This window comes from Pristiophorus japonicus, chromosome 14 (assembly GCF_044704955.1).
Source record: "Pristiophorus japonicus isolate sPriJap1 chromosome 14, sPriJap1.hap1, whole genome shotgun sequence".
Taxonomy (NCBI): Eukaryota; Metazoa; Chordata; class Chondrichthyes; family Pristiophoridae; genus Pristiophorus; species Pristiophorus japonicus.
Genome location: NC_091990.1, coordinates 67709050 through 67727188, shown reverse-complemented (window position 1 = coordinate 67727188; position 18139 = coordinate 67709050). Strand labels below are relative to the sequence as shown.

Genomic DNA, 18139 nt, shown 5'->3' with positions numbered 1-18139 from the left:
CTCACCCTGTACTCCTGGAGAGACTGGCTCAGACCCCCATCAAAACTAATGGCTGGACCTCATCCCACCTTTGCAGGGACTGTCCTGTTCACTCATACTGGAGTCCTGCCGTGGTCACCAGATTCTGTAAGTGGTTTTGCCCCTGGTCATTTCAAATCACCCCTCTTACAAACAATAGTTCTAGACTCCGGAATTATAGTCGTGAATAGTAATATACAGTCATGTACAGATCTTTTCGGTTTCAACCATCACAATGCTTTTATTCGTTAAAACACACCTGCACCCAGTAAAAACACACCCTGGTAGTGTAATACAAACAAACACAGTACAACACACAGTCTGACCTGTCTAAACAGGCCCCTAATGTGAAGTATCCATATCTAAACCACCCCTGCTCGGATACAAAATTGCAGCAACAGAATGTGCGTATGATTATGATCCTTGAAAAAACCTCCCTACTAAAAGCCCTAAGGCTTGGTTGGGGCACACGACACCCTTTCACACTATGTGGTGGTTTTAAAGATCCATGTGCTGGGATAAATGCACACCAATTACTCCTCTGGCTTACTCGCTGCTTCTCCCAATGAGGCGTATCTTCTGGGTCTGTACCAATCTGTGGTATTCAAGTCCTATCTCAAGATCAGCTTCCCAGTCAAAGTAACAAGGCTCTCTGGTGTTTCTTCTCTCCGTCCCAGGCTGAGTGCTTAGTCCTTGTGCATTGTAAGCAGGCGTAGAAGAGGGGAGAAAGCGAAATGGCTTCCAACTGCTGTTCTCTTGTACCTGCAAGACTGCTTAAAGCCCAACTGTCCTTCCCGCCTGAGGCTGTCCAACTGAAAAGCAAATTCAAGTCTGTGTCTGTTCCTTTGTCAACTGGGCTGTCCCTCGATGTGTGGCTCCGATGAGTCTGTGGTCAAAATGACTTTCCTTTGTCTTTCGATGGCCTGAAACCCCGGCCACTTTACTTAATGTCTCACTGATGGGTTCCCATTCCATAACAAAAGTCGCTCATCAACCATGATGTTCCTGCTTTCAACCATTCTCATTCCCACCCAGCTGAGGAGTATTCAAGTTAAACATGTTTGGACCTGCTCCCACATCAGCTCTTCTGCTGTACAGTGAATATGTCCAAGCAAAGTCCAAAAGGTCCAAAAAGTGTTTTCACCGAATTCTTTCACCTCTCCAACAGTGCAGCACTCCCTCAGTACTGCCCCTCTGACAGTGCAGCACTCCCTCAGTACTGCCCCTCCGACAGTGCAATGCTCCCTCAGTACTGCCCCTCCAAGAGTGCGACGCTCCCTCAGTACTGCCCCTCCGACAGTGCGGCACTCCCTCAGTACTGCCCCTCTGACAGTGCGGTGCTCTCTCAGTACTGCCCCTCCGACAGTGCAGCACTTCCTCAATACTGCCCCTCCGACAGCGTGGCGCTCTCTCAGTACTGCCCCTCCGACAGTGCAGCGCTCCCTCAGTACTGCCCCTCCAACAGTGCAGCGCTCCCTCAGTACTGCCCCTCCGACAGTGCGGCACTCCCTCAGTACTACCCCTCCGACAGTGCAGTGCTCCCTCAGTACCGCCCCTCCGACAGTGCGCCACTCCCTCAGTATCGCCCCTCCGACAGTGCAGCGCTCCCTCTGTACTGCCCTTCCGACAGTGCAGCACTCCCTCAGTACTGCATTTGAGCCTGAATTATGTGTTCAAATGCAGCAATGAAGCTTGAACCCATGACTTTCTGACTCAGAGGCAAGAGTGATACCAAACGCAAGCTGACAAATAAAGGCTGATTGTACGAGTGCACACTGGTAGCATGGAGCTAGTGAATGGAGCATTGCAGGCAGCGTGTCTTTATTCACACTTTCCCAATATTCACACTATTGGAGGCCACACTCAATGCCGAGAGGAAGCACTGAGTGAATCAACTGAAAGCAAAATCTTGGCCTCAATAAATAAAGTAGAAAAAGGAAATTGGTTTCGAATTTGAAGTTGATCAATTGACTAGAATTATATCTTCATTGTGTAAATATTGGGAAAACCCAAGCCATTGTCTTTGGGCCCCGCCACAAACTCTGCTCCCTCGCCACCGACTCCATTCCTCTCCCGGGCTACCGTCTCACACTGTTCGCAACCTTGGCATCGTATCACCCATCACCCCTGTGCTCGCTGACCTACATTGGCTCCCGGTTAAACGCCTCGATTTCAACATTCCCATCCTTGTTTTCAAATCCCTCCATAGCCTCGCCCCTCCCTATCTCTGTAATCTCCTCCAGCCCCACAACCTCCCCCTACCCCCACCCCCCGTGATGTCTGCGCTCCTTTAATTGTGCCCTCTTGAGCATCCTTGATTATAATTGTTCAACTATTGCTGGCTGTGCCTTCAGCTGCTGGGCCTCAAGCTCTGGAACTCCCTCCATAAACCTCTCCACCTCTCTACCTCTTTCCTCCTTGAAGACACTCCTTAAAACCTACCTCTGTGACCAAGCATTAATATCTTATGTGGCTTGGTGTCACATTTTGTTTGCTAACGTTTCTGTGACGCGCCTTGGGATGTTTTACTTGGTTAAAGGCGCTATATAAATGCAGGCTGTTGTGAGGGAGTGCAGGCGAGCTGTCATCATCACCATAGGCAGTCCCTCGGAATCGAGGAAGACTTGCTTCCACTCTTAAAATGAGTCCTTAGGTGACTGAACAGTCCAATACGAGAACCACAGTCTCTTTCACAGGTGGGACAGACAGTGGTTGAGGGAAGGGGTGGGTGGGACTGGTTTGCCGCACACTCCTTCCGCTGCCTGCGCTTGGTTTCTGCACGCTCTCGGTGACAAGACTCAAGGTGCTCAGCGCCCTCCCGGATGCACTTCCTCCACTTAGGGCGGTCTTTGGCCAGGGACTCCCAGGTGTCAGTGGGGATGTCGCACTTTATCAGGGAGGCTTTGAGGGTGTCCTTGTAATGTTTCCTCTGCCCACCTTTGGCTCGTTTGCCGTGAAGGAGTTCCGAGTCGAGCGCTTGCTTTGGTAGTTTTGTGTCTGGCATGCGAACTATGTGGCCTGCCCAGCGGAGCTGATCAAGTGTGGTCAGTGCTTCAATGCTGGGGATGTTGGCCTGGTCGAGGACACTGATGTTGGTGCGTCTATCCTCCCAGGGGATTTGTAGGATCTTGCGGAGACATCGTTGGTGGTATTTGTCCAGCAACTTGAGGTGTCTACTGTACATGGTCCATGTCTCTGAGCCATACAGGAGGGCGGCTATTACTACAGCCCTGTAGACCATGAGCTTGGTGCCAGATTTGAGGGCCTGGTCTTCGAACACTCTTTTCCTTAGGCGACAGAAGGCTGCACTGGCGCACTGGAGGAGGTGTTGGACCTTATCGTCAATGTCTGCTCTTGTTGATAAGAGGCTCTCGAGGTATGGGAAGTGGTCCACGTTGTCAGTGCCGCGCCGTGGATCTTGATGACCGGGGGGCAGTGCTGTGCGGCGAGGACAGGCTGGTGGAGGACCTTTGTCTTACGGATGTTTAGTGTAGGTGCTGATATCTTATGTGTCTTACCAATATCATACCAAGTGCTAATATCTTGTGGGACTCGGTGTCACATTTTGTTTGCTAATGTTTCTGTGAAGCGCCTTGGGACGTTTAACTCGGTTAAAGGCGCTATATAAACGCAGGCTGTGGTGTGTGAGTGCAGGGAGCTGTAATCAGGTGCCGGCTCCCCTGTAAGCAGTGTGTGAACACTGAAGTCTCCGCCTCCGTTATTGGCTGACGGGGGCGGCTCCACCGCAACATAAGCAGCGACTGCCTAGCGAATCCCAAGACTCGCTCCCCACTTTGGCTCACACTCACATCGAGCGGAGAAAGTGCAGCTCCCAGCAACAACTCGCCCAGGTAACGGCAGCCTTTCAGCTCGACCCCGGCCGGCCAGGAGGGACCGGGGGCTGAGTGTAAACCTATGGAGAGAGTGCTGTGCTCGATGACCAAGGGTGGCTCCCCAAGGTCGGGCTTGCGGGCTTGGAGAAATTGCAAATACTGAAATTGACATAAGAAATCCGAGGGGAAATATTTGTGGCGGGTGGCTGATATCCAATAGTTGAGTCTGCTTGCTGATCCATGTGTAGGAGGATGTCTGCGAGTGACAGCACTTCGGGCAGGTGTTAAAGTTCGAGCTGCCCAGGGAATGGTTAACATCAAACCAGGGCATGTACCGCGCTCAGAGCAATGTTTCACCGTCAGTATAGTAATGTGAGTGAGTGTGTAAGTATCAATGTGAGTGAGTGAAGGTGTGATTTCGTTGTGAGTATGTCAGTGAGTGTGTAAGTGTCAATGTGAGTGTGTTTCGGAGTGAGTGGGTGTTGATGTGAGTGTCGATGTGGTTTCGGTGTGAGTGTGTGTGTGAGAGTGAGTGTGTCAGTCTCGGTGTGAGTGAGTGTGGATGTGAGTGAATGTGAGTGTGTGGGTGTGATTTCGGTGTCAGTGAGTGTGTGAGTGAGTGTCGGTGTGAGTGAGTGTGTCAGTCTTGGTGTGAGTGAGTGAGTGAGTGTGGGTGTGAGTGAATGTGGGTGTGGGTGTGATTTCGGTGTCAGTGAGTGAGTGTGTCAGTCATTGTGAGTGTGTGAGTGTCGGTGTGAGTATCAGTGTGAGTGGGTGTGTGAGTGAGTGAGTGGGTGTGAGTGTGGTTTCGGTGTGAGTGAGTGTGTAAATGTGAGTGAGTGTGTAAGTGTGGGTGTGGATGTGAGTGAGTGTGAGTGTGTGTGGGTGTGATTTCGGTGTCAGCGAGTGTGTCAGTCAATGTGAGTGAGTGCGGGTGTGAGTGAATGTGTCAGTGAGTGACAGTGTGAGTGAGAGTGAGTGTCGGTGATTTGGGTGAGTGAGTGTGAGTGAGAATGTGTCGGTGATGTGAGTGAGAGTGTGTGTCGATGATGTGAGTGAGTGTGTCAGTGAGTGTCAGTGAATGTGTGTCGGTAATTTGGGTGAGTGTATCAGTGAGTGAGTGTGTGTCGGTGATTTGGGTGAGTGTGAGTGAGTGTGTCCGTGAGTGTGTGTCGATGATCTGAGTGAGTGTGTGAGTGAGTGTGTGTCGGTGATTTGGGTGAGTATGTCAGTGAGTGAGTGTGTGTCGGTGATTTGGGTGAGTGTGAGTGAGTGTGTCCGTGAGTGTGTGTCGATGATTTGGGTGAGTGTGTCAGTAAGTGTGAGTGTGTGTCGGTGATTTGGGTGAGTGAGTGTGAGTGAGTGTGTGTCGGTGATTTGAGTGAATGAGTGTGTATCGGTGATTTGGGTGAGTGTGTCAGTGAGTGAGTGTGTGTCGGTGATTTGGGTGAGTGTGAGTGAGTGTGTCCGTGAGTGTGTGTCGATGATTTGGGTGAGTGTGTCAGTAAGTGTGAGTGTGTGTCGGTAATTTGGGTGAGTGAGTGTGAGTGAGTGTGTGTCGGTGATTTGAGTGAATGAGTGCGTATCGGTGATTTGGGGAGTGAGTGTGTTAGTGAGTGAGTGTGAATGAGTGTGTGTCGGTGATTTGGGTGAGTGAGTGTGAGTGAGTGTGTGTCGGTGATTTGAGTGAATGAGTGTGTGTCGGTGATTTGGGTGAGTGAGTGAGTGTGTGTCGGTGATTTGGGTGAGTGTTCTGACGCCCTGTCTCTGCTCCAGGACCCAGGGAACCGCGGATTGCTGCCGGATTGGAAGCTGCCGATTCCCGATGGATGTCAGACTTGCCGCCGCTGTGCTGCTGATCGTCGCCCTGCTGGAGCCGGGGCTGGAGGCCGGGCCGAGCCGCAGCCGCCGGGAGCTGAGCCCGGGCTTACACCGCGCGGGAATCCGGGACCCCCGGGGCACTTACTGCGGCCGCCTGGGGTCGTGCTGCCCGGGCAGGGACGATGTGTGCACCGTGCCTTACATCGACACCATCTGTTACTGCGACCTCTTCTGCAACCGCACCGTGTCTGACTGCTGCCCCGACTTTTGGGCATTCTGCCTCGGCACCCAGCCTCCCAGCGACTCCCGGCTCGGTAAGGAACACATTCTGTGTCGGGAACACACCTGTCTGACGGGCAGGCACAGGGCTCCACCGGGCAGTGGCAGTAGTAATGTTCCACACCTTTATACATCACCAATATGAGGGTTAAACTCAATACTTTTCAGTTTCTGCACAGTTTCACTTGGGATTGGTGAGAGGGTATCAGGAGAGAGGCTAGCAACAACAACTTGCATTTATATAGCGCCTTTAGCGTAGTAAAACGTCCCAAGGTGCCTCACAGAGCATTATCAAACAATATTTGACACCTAGTCACATAAGAAGATATCGGGACAGATGACCAAAAGCCGGGTCACAGAGGGAGGTTTTCAGGAGAAAAGGATAGAGAGGCGCAAAGGTTTAAGGAGGGAGTTCCAGAGTTTAGGGTCTCAGCAGCTGAAGGCACCCAGTGGGGCAAAGGAAATCAGGGATGCTCAAGAGGGCACAATTGAAGGAGCGCAGACATCTCGGGGTGATCGTGGGGCTGGAAGAGATTTCAGAGATAGGGAGGGGCGAGGCCATGGAAGGATTTGAAAACAAGGATGGGAATTTTGAAATCGAGGCATTGTCCAACCGGGAGCCAATGTAAGTCAGCGAACCCAGGGGTGATGGGTGAGTGGGACTTGGTGCAAGTTAGGACACGGGCTGCAGAGTTTTGGATCACCTCTAGTTTACGTAGTGTAGAATGTGGGAGGCCAGCCAGGAGTGCGTTGGAATAGTCAAGTCTAGAGGTAACAAAAGCATGGATGAGGGTTTCAGCAGCGGATGAGCTGAGGCAGGGGCGGAGAGGGGCGATGTTATGGAGTGGAAATAGGCGGTCTTAGTTATGCCGCAGATATGTAATTGCAAATTCATCTCTGGGTCAAATATGGCCCCAAGGTTGCGAGCAGTCTAGTTCAGCCTCCAACTGTTGCAAGCAGTTTGTGCATCCCTCTCCTTGGCTATGGCCTTCACAATATTTAGTGGCTGGAAATTTCTGTTCATCCAGAACTGATGTCGGACAAGCAATGTGAAATTTCGAGACAGTGGCGGGGTCGGGAGAAGTGGTAGCGAGGTAGAGGTGGGTGTCATGTGTGTACATGTGGAAACTGACGTTGTGTTTTCAGAAGATGTCACCGAGTGGCAGCATTTGGATGAGAAATAAGAAGGGGCCAAGGATAGATCCTTGGGGACATCAGAGGTAACGATGAGGAGCCATTGCAGGTGATTCTCTGGCTATGATTTGATAGATAAGAATGGAACCAGGCGAGTGCAGTCCCACCCAGCTGGACGATGGTGCTCTGTTGGGTGTCTCTCTCCTTGCTGGCTGGGTGACTATCAGAAGAAGCACATTGAGATAGTAGTGCAGCTATGGGCAGCAAGGAGAAGGACTCCAGTGTGCTGGGTGGAATATTACAGAGCTCGCCCCCTTCAGTAACCAAGGAGATGGCAGGGACAGTACAGTTGGCCTCATTTCCTTGAGCTAGGAAAAAGTCACCCAGGACTCCTACTCCCAATCGTTACCCAGTGACCCCGGCTAGTGTGGCTTTGATCATCCTGACAGCCCACCAGTGCTCACATCACAACCAGTCACGTGCAGGAGGTACCAGAATACAGCCGCTGCCTGAGGAAGCAGCCCCAGCCCAACACGGGGAGAGCGAGAGAGCGAGAGAGCGAGAGAGCGAGAGAGCGAGAGAGCGAGAGAGCGAGAGAGCGAGGGAGCGATGGGGAGGGAGGGAGAGAGAGATGGGGAGGGAGGGAGGGGGAGAGAGAGATGGGGAGGGAGAGAGATGGGGAGAGAGAGATGGGGAGGGAGGGAGGGAGAGATGGGGAGGGAGGGAGGGGGAGAGAGAGATGGGGAGGGAGGGGGAGAGAGAGATGGGGAGGGAGGGAGGGCGAGAGAGAGATGGGGAGGGAGGGAGGGGGAGAGAGAGATGGGGAGGGAGGGGGAGAGAGAGATGGGGAGGGAGGGAGGGGGAGAGAGAGATGGGGAGGAAGGGAGAGAGAGAAGGGGAGGAAGGGAGAGAGAGAAGGGGAGGAAGGGAGAGAGAGATGGGGAGGGATGGGGAGGGAGGGAGGGAGGGAGAGATGGGGAGGGAGAGATGGGGAGGGAGAGATGGGGAGGGAGGGAGAGATGGGGAGAGAGAGATGGGGAGGGAGGGAGGGGGAGAGAGAGATGGGGAGGGGGAGAGAGAGATGGGGAGGGAGGGAGGGGGAGAGAGAGATGGGGAGGGAGGGAGAGAGAGACGGAAGGAGGGAGGGAGAGAGAGAGAGAGACGGGGAGGGAGGTGGAGAGAGAGAGAGAGAGAGACAGGGAGAAACAGGGAGGGAGAGAGAGAGAGACGGAGAGAGAGAGAACCAGACAGACTCTGCCCTTTGTGACGCGGAATGTATCTGATTGCACCGTGACTCTGACACTGTCTGAAGTCCAATCAATGAACTTCACCAGTCCTAAATCAGTATATTTGGAAGAGAACGAAAAGAAAGTTTAAAATGAATCTTATGCAGCAGTTTAGCAGTGACGCAGATTGCTGCGATGGTAGGCTGGCACACAGTGCAGGAAGGAAATGGGTCCTCTCGCCGCCCCCCCACCCCCTCCACCGTCCTGCCGTCCCCTCACTCAGTGCTGACTTCACATCTGAGAAACGTCTGTCTAAAGGGAGACATGAGGTAAAGTGCTTCTCCAGGAGAAACCTGACGCTGGGTCAACTCTTCAGCACTCTCACCTCCCCGACCCCTCCCCTCCCCGACCACTCTCCTCGCCTCCGCATCCTTACCGAGCTCCACCCCACCCTCTCCCCCTCCCCTCCCCTCCCCACCCCCAGCTTCAGTGGGTGTGACTGCCTGATGACAAGATCAATGTTGATAGTGATGCTTTCCACAGTCCAAGAGTTTGCTGACTCGGTTCACATACAAGGAGCAGCCACTTGAGAAGGGGGCAGTTGGATTAAGAGAGAGAAGCAGTAGGGAGGGTTGAATCACGATGAGGGTTGAGGAAGGGAAGCGGAGATGTCTGTGGGGAAAGGAAGGAGAAAGGATCATAAAGAATTGAGAATAAAATGAGTTGATGTGCTAGCTACACAGCTGGCACGGGGTACACAGCTAGCAGTATACACAGCTGGCACGGGGTACACAGCTAGCAGTATACACAGCTGGCATGGGGCACACAGCTAGCAGTATACACAGCTGGCACAGGGCACACAGCTAGTGGTATACACTGCTGGCATGGGGCACAGCTAGCAGTATACACAGCTGGCACAGGGCACACAGCAAGTGGTATACATTGCTGGCACGGGGCACATAGCTAGCAGTATACACAGTTGGCATCTCGCGCACAGCTGGGCATGACATACCCAGCTGACACGACGCCCACAGTTGGCACGACGTGCTCAGTTGGCACCACACACCCAGCTGGCAGTGTTGCAGGTTCTGTACCAGCCCCAACCCATATCCAGCCAAGGTCCATTAAATATTACCAGGGCTGATGGAGCAAAGAAAAAGAGAGATTAAGGCTTTCTCTCATTCTGTTACACGCATCATGTCGTCAGGTAACGGATCAGAAATTCTTTCACTCATTAAATATTAACTTGGCACATTGTTCTTCCTCGCCCAGTGCCCGCCTCAGACGGTGATGTGTCGGGGGTGGGGGTGGGAGAACAGTCACAGCCTTACACACACCCACCGCATAGTGAGGCCAGGGGTCGGGGGGAAATCTCCAGGCTGCAGACTGAGCTAAACTGTTAAAGTCAGAGAGCACGAGGAAAGGAATGATGATTCTGTTTAAACGGGAAGCCAAGCCTGGGTAAAGTGTACCTTGTTCGAAGCTTTCCCTCTTGCTCCCAGACTCTTGCTCCCGTGGGATTATGATGGCAGGGATGGGCAGGTACTGTGTTTTGGAGGGGGGGGATCCCTGCTGAGCGGCTCAGTGCTGTACTATGCTGGCACACAGCCATGCTGGGCTGGCATGGGATGCAGCAGTGGGGCTCTGAATGCAACATTGTGCCAGGCCTCAACAGTGTTTGGCAGCTGGCCCCAGAGGGCAGGAATCCACAGTATAACCAGGCCCATTATCCAGGCCGCAGCCAGCAGCCTGCCCCAGGTGTCGGCTTCAGGAGCAGAGAGATTTAGAAGTGGGGGGGGAGGGCGGGTGTCGCTCCGGGACAGGAGCGGGGGGTGTCGCTCCGTGACCCAAGACAGGAGGCCGGGGGTGTTGCTCCGTGACCCAGGACAGGAGGCGGCGGGGGGTGGGGGGGCGTTGCTCTGTGACCCGGGACAGAAGGCGGTGGGGGGGAGGTGCTCCGGGACAGGAGGGGTCGGTGGGGGGGTCGATCTGTGACCCAGGGCAGGAGGCCGGGGGGGGGGGGGGGGTTGCTCCGTGACCCAGGACAGGAGGGGTTGGGGGAGAGGGTCGCTCCGTGATCAGGGACACGAGGGGAGGGTGACCCGGGACAGGAGGGGGAGGGGTGGCTTCGTGACCCCGGACAGGAGGGGAGGGTGACCCCGGACAGGAGGGGCGGGTGACCCGGGACAGGAGGGGGGGTGGCTTTGTGACCCGGGACAGGAGGGGGGCGGGGTTGCTCCATGACCCGGGACAGGAGGGGGGCGGGGGCGCTCCGTGATCCGGGGCAGGAGGGGGGAGGGGGAGCGTTGTTCCGTGACCCGGGACAGGAGGGGGGAGGGGTGGCTTTGTGACCCGGGACAGGAGGGGGGAGGGGTTGCTCCATGACCCGGGACGGGGGGGGGGGCGGGTGGGGCAGGTGGGAGGAGGGGTTGCTCCATGACCCGGGCTCAGACCCTACCTAGGATGATCAGCTCTTTTTATTTGTATATTTTTCTCATCGGCCATATCTTGCCCATCAGAGCACTGTACACTGTACACTGTCACTGTCACTGTACACTGTCACTGTACACTGTCACTGTACACTGGCTGACCACTCTCTGTCCCAGCCAGCTGCTGATACCCGCCCTGCTCTTCCCTTGTGTGCAGCTGCACAGAGGGGTATAGAGGGATGCAAAGGGGGCAGGGTCACTGTCACTGAGAGGATTTGGAACGGAAGATTGGTGCGAATCGAAGGTTTTTATTTTGCCCCGTTATCAGTAATGCCAACCCCACTGACCGCTCAATCAAGAGACAATGAAGAGATTTGGTACATAAGTCATGAGTTGCTATAAACCAGTCTAGATGAGATTGTGAGATTTATCCTCGCTGCACGAGCATGTTCAGTTTTATCGCCTCGGATAATCAGGCTAAAACCAAAAATCAAAACTCTGAAGACTGATTAAACATTTGTTTGAGAAGCATTAAAGGAGACTTTTATCTGCAAATGTCAAAAGATAAAAATTGTGCATGCCCTTCAACTCTCTGAGGCGACACCGAGGCCCAGGAAGTCCGAAGCTACCGTGTTACACAGTTGCTTAGCAGCTGAACACTTGCATTCGGTGTTGAATGGAAAACTATTCAGCTGTCAGAAGTGTTCGATGCCCCTTTTTTAAAACTCTCAATTTTTTTTCCTGATTTTCTTCCCCTGAAATTGTAACTTAATGAATCTATTTAAACTTTATATATGTGATCCCAGGAGGTGCCATTGTAAGCATCTCTGTGGCCCATGATGATAAACAGCTTTACAGACTCTTGGTGAAGAGGCCAAGAGAAAAATGTTGCACTACAAGCTCTTACTGTTTCACAGTACCACCCTTACCTCTGTCCAGATTCGATGTAATTACACAACGTTTCGCCCAGCTCCATTGGGCAGCAATCCCCCGAGCTGACACTGTCACTGAACAACATAAGAACATAAGGAATAGGAACAGGAGTAGACCACTGGCCCCTCGAGCTTTCTCTGCCACTTAATAAGACCATGGCTGATCTGATCATGGACTCAAGCCCACTTCCCTGCCTGCTCCCCAGAACCCTTTATTCCCTTATCGCTCAAAAATCTGTCTATCTCCGCCTTAAATATATCCAATGACCCAGCCTCCACAGCTCTCTGGGGCAGAGAATTTGATAGATTTACAACCCTCTGAGAGAAGAAATTTCTCCTCGTCTCAGTTTTAAATGGGCGGCCCTTTAATCTGAGACTATGCCCCCTAGTTTTATGCAGTGACGGATGTAAGTCAGCTGGGTCCAGTTTCACCACCTGTGAATCTTCCGCAAAGTCCTCACAGTAACAAACTGCTGCAGGGCGAGTCTCACTGCCTACCCCGCACTCTGCAGCAGGAGGGTGATGAACCCCTGTTCTATTGGTGTTTGACGTAGCACAGGACCCATCGAGATCGAACCCGGGCCCTGGAACATTCTGCAACTGGACACTGTCTCTAATCGGTGCAGAAGGCGGGAGAAGTGAATACTGCCTCTAAAATCCATGCCCCTTGAGCAGGCTGTGTTGAGAGAGAGTCATCATCATCATAGGCAGTCCCTCGGAATCGAGGAAGACTTGCTTTCACTCCTGAAGTGAGTTCTTTGGTGGCTGAACAGTCCAATATGAGAACCACAGACTCTGTCACAGTGGGACAGATAGTCGTTGAGGGTAAGGGTGGGTGGGACTGGTTTACCGCACGTTCTTTCTGCTGCTTGTGCTTGTTTTCTGCATGCTCTCGGCAATGAGACTCGAGGTGCTCAGCGCCCTCCCGGATGCACTTCCTCCACTTAGGGCGGTCTTTGGCCAGGGACTCCCAGGTGTTAGTGGGGATGTTGCACTTTAGCAGGGAGGCTTTGAGGATGTACTTGTAACGTTTCCGCTGCCCACCTTTGGCTCACCTGCGGTGAAGGAGTTCCGAGTAGAGCCCTTGCTTTGGGGGTCTCGTGTCTGGCATGCGAACTATGTGGCCTGCCCAGCGGAGCTGATCGAGTGTGGCCAGTGCTTCAATGCTGGGGATGTTGGCCTGGTCGAGGACGCTAATGTTGGTGCGTCTATCCTCCCAGGGGATTTGTAGGATCTTGCGGAGACATCGTTGGTGATATTTCTCCAGCAGCTTGGGGTGTCTACTGTACATGGTCCATGTCTCTGAGCTATACAGGAGGGCAGGTATTACTACAGCCCTGTAGACCATGAGCTTGGTGGCGGTTTTGAGGGCCTGGTCTTCAAACACTCTTTTCCTCAGGCGGCCGAAGGCTGCACTGGAGGCGGTGCTGGATCGTGCCGTCGATGCCTGCTCTTGTTGATAGGAGGCTCCTGAGATATGGGAAGTGGTCTACGTTGTCCAGGGCCACACCGTGGATCTTGATGACTGGGGGACAGTGCTGTGTGGCGAGAACAGGCTGGTGGAGGACCTTTCTCTTACGGATGTTTAGCGTAAGACCCATGTTTTCGCCCTCAGTAAATAGGTCGACTATGTCCGGGAGTTCAGCCACTGTACATGCGCAGACGCAGGCGTTGTCCGCGTACTGTAGCTCGACGACAGAGGTTGGGATATCTTGGATCTGGCCTGGAGACGGCGAAGGTTGAACAGATTCCCACTGGTTCTGTAATTTAGTTCCACTCCAGCGAGGAGCTTGTTGACTGAGGTGGAGCATGGCAGCGAGGAAGATTGAGAAGAGGGTTGGGGTGATGACACAGACCTGTTTGACCCCGGTCCGGACGTGGATTGGGTCTGTAATGGATTTGTTGCTAAGGATCACGGTCTGTATGTTGTCGTGGAGCAGGCGGAGGATGGTGCCGAACTTTTGAGGGCATCCGAAACGGAGGAGGACGCTCCATAGACCCTCGCGATTGACTGTGTCAAAGGCCTTTGTAAGGTCGAAGAAGACCATGTATAAGGGCTGGCGCTGTTCCCTGCATTTTTCCTGCAGCTGTTGCGCTGCAAAAATCATGCCCGTAGGAGACAAAATCCGCACTGTGATTCCGGGAGGAGCTCCTCGGCCACGGGGAGAAGAAGGTTGAGGAGGACTCGAGCGACGACTTTCCCTGTAGCTGATAACAGGGAGATTCCTCTGTAGTTGCCGCAGTCGGACTTGTCCCCTTTTTTAAAGGTGAGAGAGAGTACTGCTTTAGCGAATCACGCCAGAAATCCCGAGATTTCCAACACCCATCGTGAGATCATCAGTGATACTTTATTTCACTCGGAGATCGCGTCTCTCATGATAGATTAGCAAGAGCTGGCAATACTGCACTCTGCACAGAGCGCCTTATCCCAGTAAGTGTGGCAGAGGGGAGCTGGGGATTGTAAGGCCGCATGGGAAGCCCGAGAGAGGCTGAAATGAGGGTACAGCAGGACTGCTGCTGCCTAGGATCACTGGTCCCACTCACTCACTAAACCATGTGGATTATGTGGACTTTTACTGATATTTTTGGGACTTTATCCTGTAATTTCATCCATTTAATTTTCACGAAAATCACAGATCAGTGCTTAATGTGGCCGAGCATCCTGGGGTGGGGTAATTACTGATCCCAGAGCCCGGGGACCCCTGGGGTGGGGTAATTACTGATCCGAGAGCCCTGGGACCCTCGGGGTGGGGTAATTACTGATCTCAGATCACGGGGACCCCCGGGATGGGGTAATTACTGATCCCAGATCACGGGGACCCCCGGGATGGGGTAATTACTGATCCCAGATCACGGGGACCCCCGGGGTGGGGTAATTACTGATCCCCGAACCCTGGGACCCCCGGGATGGGGTAATTACTGATCCCAGATCACGGGGACCCCTGGGGTGGGGTAATTACTGATCTGAGAGCCCTGGGACCCCCGGGGTGGGGTAATTACTGATCCCAGATCACGGGGACCCCCGGGGTGGGGTAATTACTGATCCCAGATCACAGGGACCCCCGGGATGGGGTAATTACTGATCCCAGATCACAGGGACCCCCGGGATGGGGTAATTACTGATCCCAGATCACGGGGACCCCCGGGGTGGGGTAATTACTGATCCCAGAACCCTGGGACACCCGGGGTGGGGTAATTACTGATTCCAGAACCCTGGGACCCCCGGGGTGGGGTAATTACTGATTTCAGAGCCCGGGGACCCCTGGGATGGGATAATTACTCATCCCAGAGCCTGGGGACCCCCGGGATGGGTAATTACTGATCCCAGATCACGGCGACCCCCGGGGTGGGGTAATTACTGATCCCAGAGCCCGGGGACCCCCGGGATGGGTAATTACTGATCCCAGATCACGGGGACCCCCAGGGTGGGGTAATTACTGATCCCAGAGCCCGGGGACCCCCGGGATGGGTAATTACTGATCCCAGATCACGGGGACCCCCAGGGTGGGGTAATTACTGATCCCAGATCACGGGGACTCCCGGGGTGGGGTAATTACTGATCCCAGGCCTCTGGGACTCCCGGGGTGGGGTAATTACTGATCCTAGACCCCTGGGACCCCCAGGATGGGGTCATTACTGATCCCAGAGCCCGGGGACCCCCGGGGTGGGGTAATTACTGATCCCAGAGCCCGGGGACCCTCGGGGTGGGGTAATTACTGATCCCAAACCCCGGGGACCCCCGGGGTGTGGTCATTACCCTGAGCCGCTCATTCAGCAGCAGAGCCCAGAGTTATCTCCGGTTCCCTGCCAGGCTGTGTGACAGATAGCATACTGTTAGCTGGAGGAAGGCTCTTGCCCAGATCATTGTGTGCCAAGCCCTTATCTCCATCAGATTACGTGCAGCCAGTCAATAGTGGAAGTGATGGTGTTTTCTGCCCATCAGTCAGGACCTGGGAACACCCGATTGATGCAACACATTCTCCAGAGGTTTGTTGAGCTGGAGTCCATGTTCAGTACCTGTCGCCTCACTCGTGCCAAGCTCTGTACGCCAGCTGACCGGGACCAGGAGCCCAGTGACTTATGGGCCTTTACCTCTTGTAAACTGGCCACTGTGATGTCCCCAAGGGCACCCCTGGGGTGTAATGGATGCTGTGATTTCCTCACTCATTCACCAGAAGCAGCGATCCTGCCGGGACCTAAAGGTATCACTGTGCAGAAGGCCCAGTCAATCTCGGTCAGCCTCCAACCCAGCCATGGAGATTGTCTCGTGGGGAATAGGGGAGGGCTTCCTTTAGAGTAGAGCATAAATCTTTCAAACCTTTAAGACTTGTCTTTGTTGTACGTGTGTGCAGAATTCCCAATACCCAGTACCCCACCCCCACCTTCCGGCCCTGGTCCCCCCCAGTCCTGGTCCCCAGACCCGATTTGTGATCACCTTGCATTTGTCTGCAGCCTTGTTGGGGCTCAAACACTCGGTTCCTTCTGTCACACCAAGAGTGGGGTGGATGCAGATCCTAGGCCGGGGCCTGGGCTGAGATGTGCCGCTCCCTCCCCCTGCCCCCGCTGACGTGAGGCACCGTGTTTGGGACAGGAGGACCTTCCGCCCAACCAAGGCCTCCAGAAACTTGGCAAGGAGGCTGGGTGCCGGCATATCGCGAACCCGTGACCCTCGGCAGCAGTGTCCTGGTAGGCCCGTGGATTCCTGGGGCCTCAGTTTTGAAGGACACTTTCTCTGCAAAGGGTTGAGGTGGGCATGGTTCCTCTTTCAGAGGGATCCTGAGGTGGAGACAGTTGCTAGGATATGGATAAGGTTGCCTCGAGGAAAACCCTCTATCCCGAGGAGTTTGGGCTGCAGTGGGTGCCGCTGGGGAGGAAGGATCCATGCAGCAAATCGCGGAGTTGTCGGGGAGGTTACATAGCTGAGATTGCACAGGGCATTCCTCTCCAGCATTAGCGAGGTGCCCTCTACATTGTGATGTGTGCTGTATGGGCATTTTATAATACTGCCAGGAATGCTGGGGGGTTACACACTCCATCGCATTCCTCCAAATCATCAATCACTGCAGGTGATTGAAAGTGAATTTTGCAATAATTACCACAATGCATGCGTCCCTATTAACCTTGGCTGTTCAGTCCTATTGGAATGTGAGGTCAAATGGGCCAGGGATTGAAACTTCCTCTCTCTCATTTTAAGTCATTTGTATATGGTTTTACTTCCCCATTCTCTTAAAGATTCTGACTCTCACTGGAGTACGGGTCCCACACACACTGACTCTCACTGGGGTACGGGTCCCACACACACTGACTCTCACTGGGGTACGGGTCCCACACACACTGACTCTCTCTGGGGTATGGGTCCTACAGGCACTGTCTCTTACTGGGGTACGGGTCCCACACACACTGACTCTCACTGGGATACGGGTCCCACACACACTGACTCTCACTGGGGTATGGGTCCCACACACACTGACTCTCACTGGGGTATGGGTCCCACACACACTGACTCTCACTGGGGTATGGGTCCCACACACACTGACTCTCACTGGGGTATGGGTCCCACACACACTGACTCTCACTGGGATACGGGTCCCACACACACTAACTCTCACTGGGGTACGGGTCCCACACACACTGATTCTCACTGGGGTATGGGTCCCACACACACTGACTCTCACTGGGGTACGGGTCCCACATATACCAACTCTCACTGGGGTACGGGTCCCACACACACTGACTCTTACTGGGGTACGGGTCCCACAGACACACTGACTCTCACTGGGGCACGCGTCCCACACACACTGACTCTCACTGGGGCACGTGTCCCATGGATACTGGCTCTCACTGGGGTACGGGTCCCACACACACTGACACTCACTGGGGCACAGTTCCACGGACACTGGCTCTCACTGGGGCACAGTTCCACGGACATTGGCTCTCACTGGGGCACAGTTCCACGGGCACTGGCTCTCACTGCCATACGGGTGTCCCACACAGACTCTCACTGGGGCACAGTTCCACGGGCACTGGCTCTCGCTGGGGCACAGTTCCATGGGCACTGACTCTCGCTGGGGCACAGTTCCATGGGCACTGGCTCTCCCGGGAGTGACAGTGCCCAGGGTGGGTGGCAATGCTGGGGGGTGAGGGGTTTTGAAGATGTAATCAGGAGAAGTTATTTCTTGGTCAATTACTTGCTAACGAGGGGCATTGATTGAGCAAGGTGTGGTTGTATGGATCGTGTTTATTGTGGGGGGGGGAGGGGTGACCATTCTTCCTACCTGCTGACTCCATCCTAAATCTTCCAGTTATGGTCATGGGAATATGGGGCTCCTTTAATACCCATCACTCTCTCTCTCTGTTTCTTTCTCTCTCTCTCTCTCTCTCTCCCTCTCTGTTTCTCTTTCTCTCTGTCTCTCTCTTTCTCTGTTTTTTTTTCTCTCTCTGCTTGTTTCTCTCTCTCTCGCTCTCTG

The 18139-nt window shown here is 53.9% G+C and overlaps 1 protein-coding gene across 3 annotated transcripts in view; it reads left to right on the top strand.

Moving 5' to 3' along the window:
* Positions 1-3765: 3765 nt before the first annotated feature.
* The window catches only part of tinagl1 (tubulointerstitial nephritis antigen-like 1), an 80772-nt gene continuing 66398 nt past the window's right edge, over positions 3766-18139 (top strand). Inside the window, exons 1-2 of one of the 3 annotated variants that reach the window (XM_070899282.1) lie at positions 3766-3869; positions 5628-5986. In XM_070899282.1, the coding sequence (XP_070755383.1) occupies positions 5677-5986 (310 nt within the window). In that variant the 5' untranslated portion in view covers positions 3766-3869; positions 5628-5676. Of the gene's footprint in view, positions 3870-3936; positions 4236-5627; positions 5987-18139 lie in introns of those variants that run through there. The other 2 variants (XM_070899280.1, XM_070899283.1) reach the window with 2 other exon arrangements.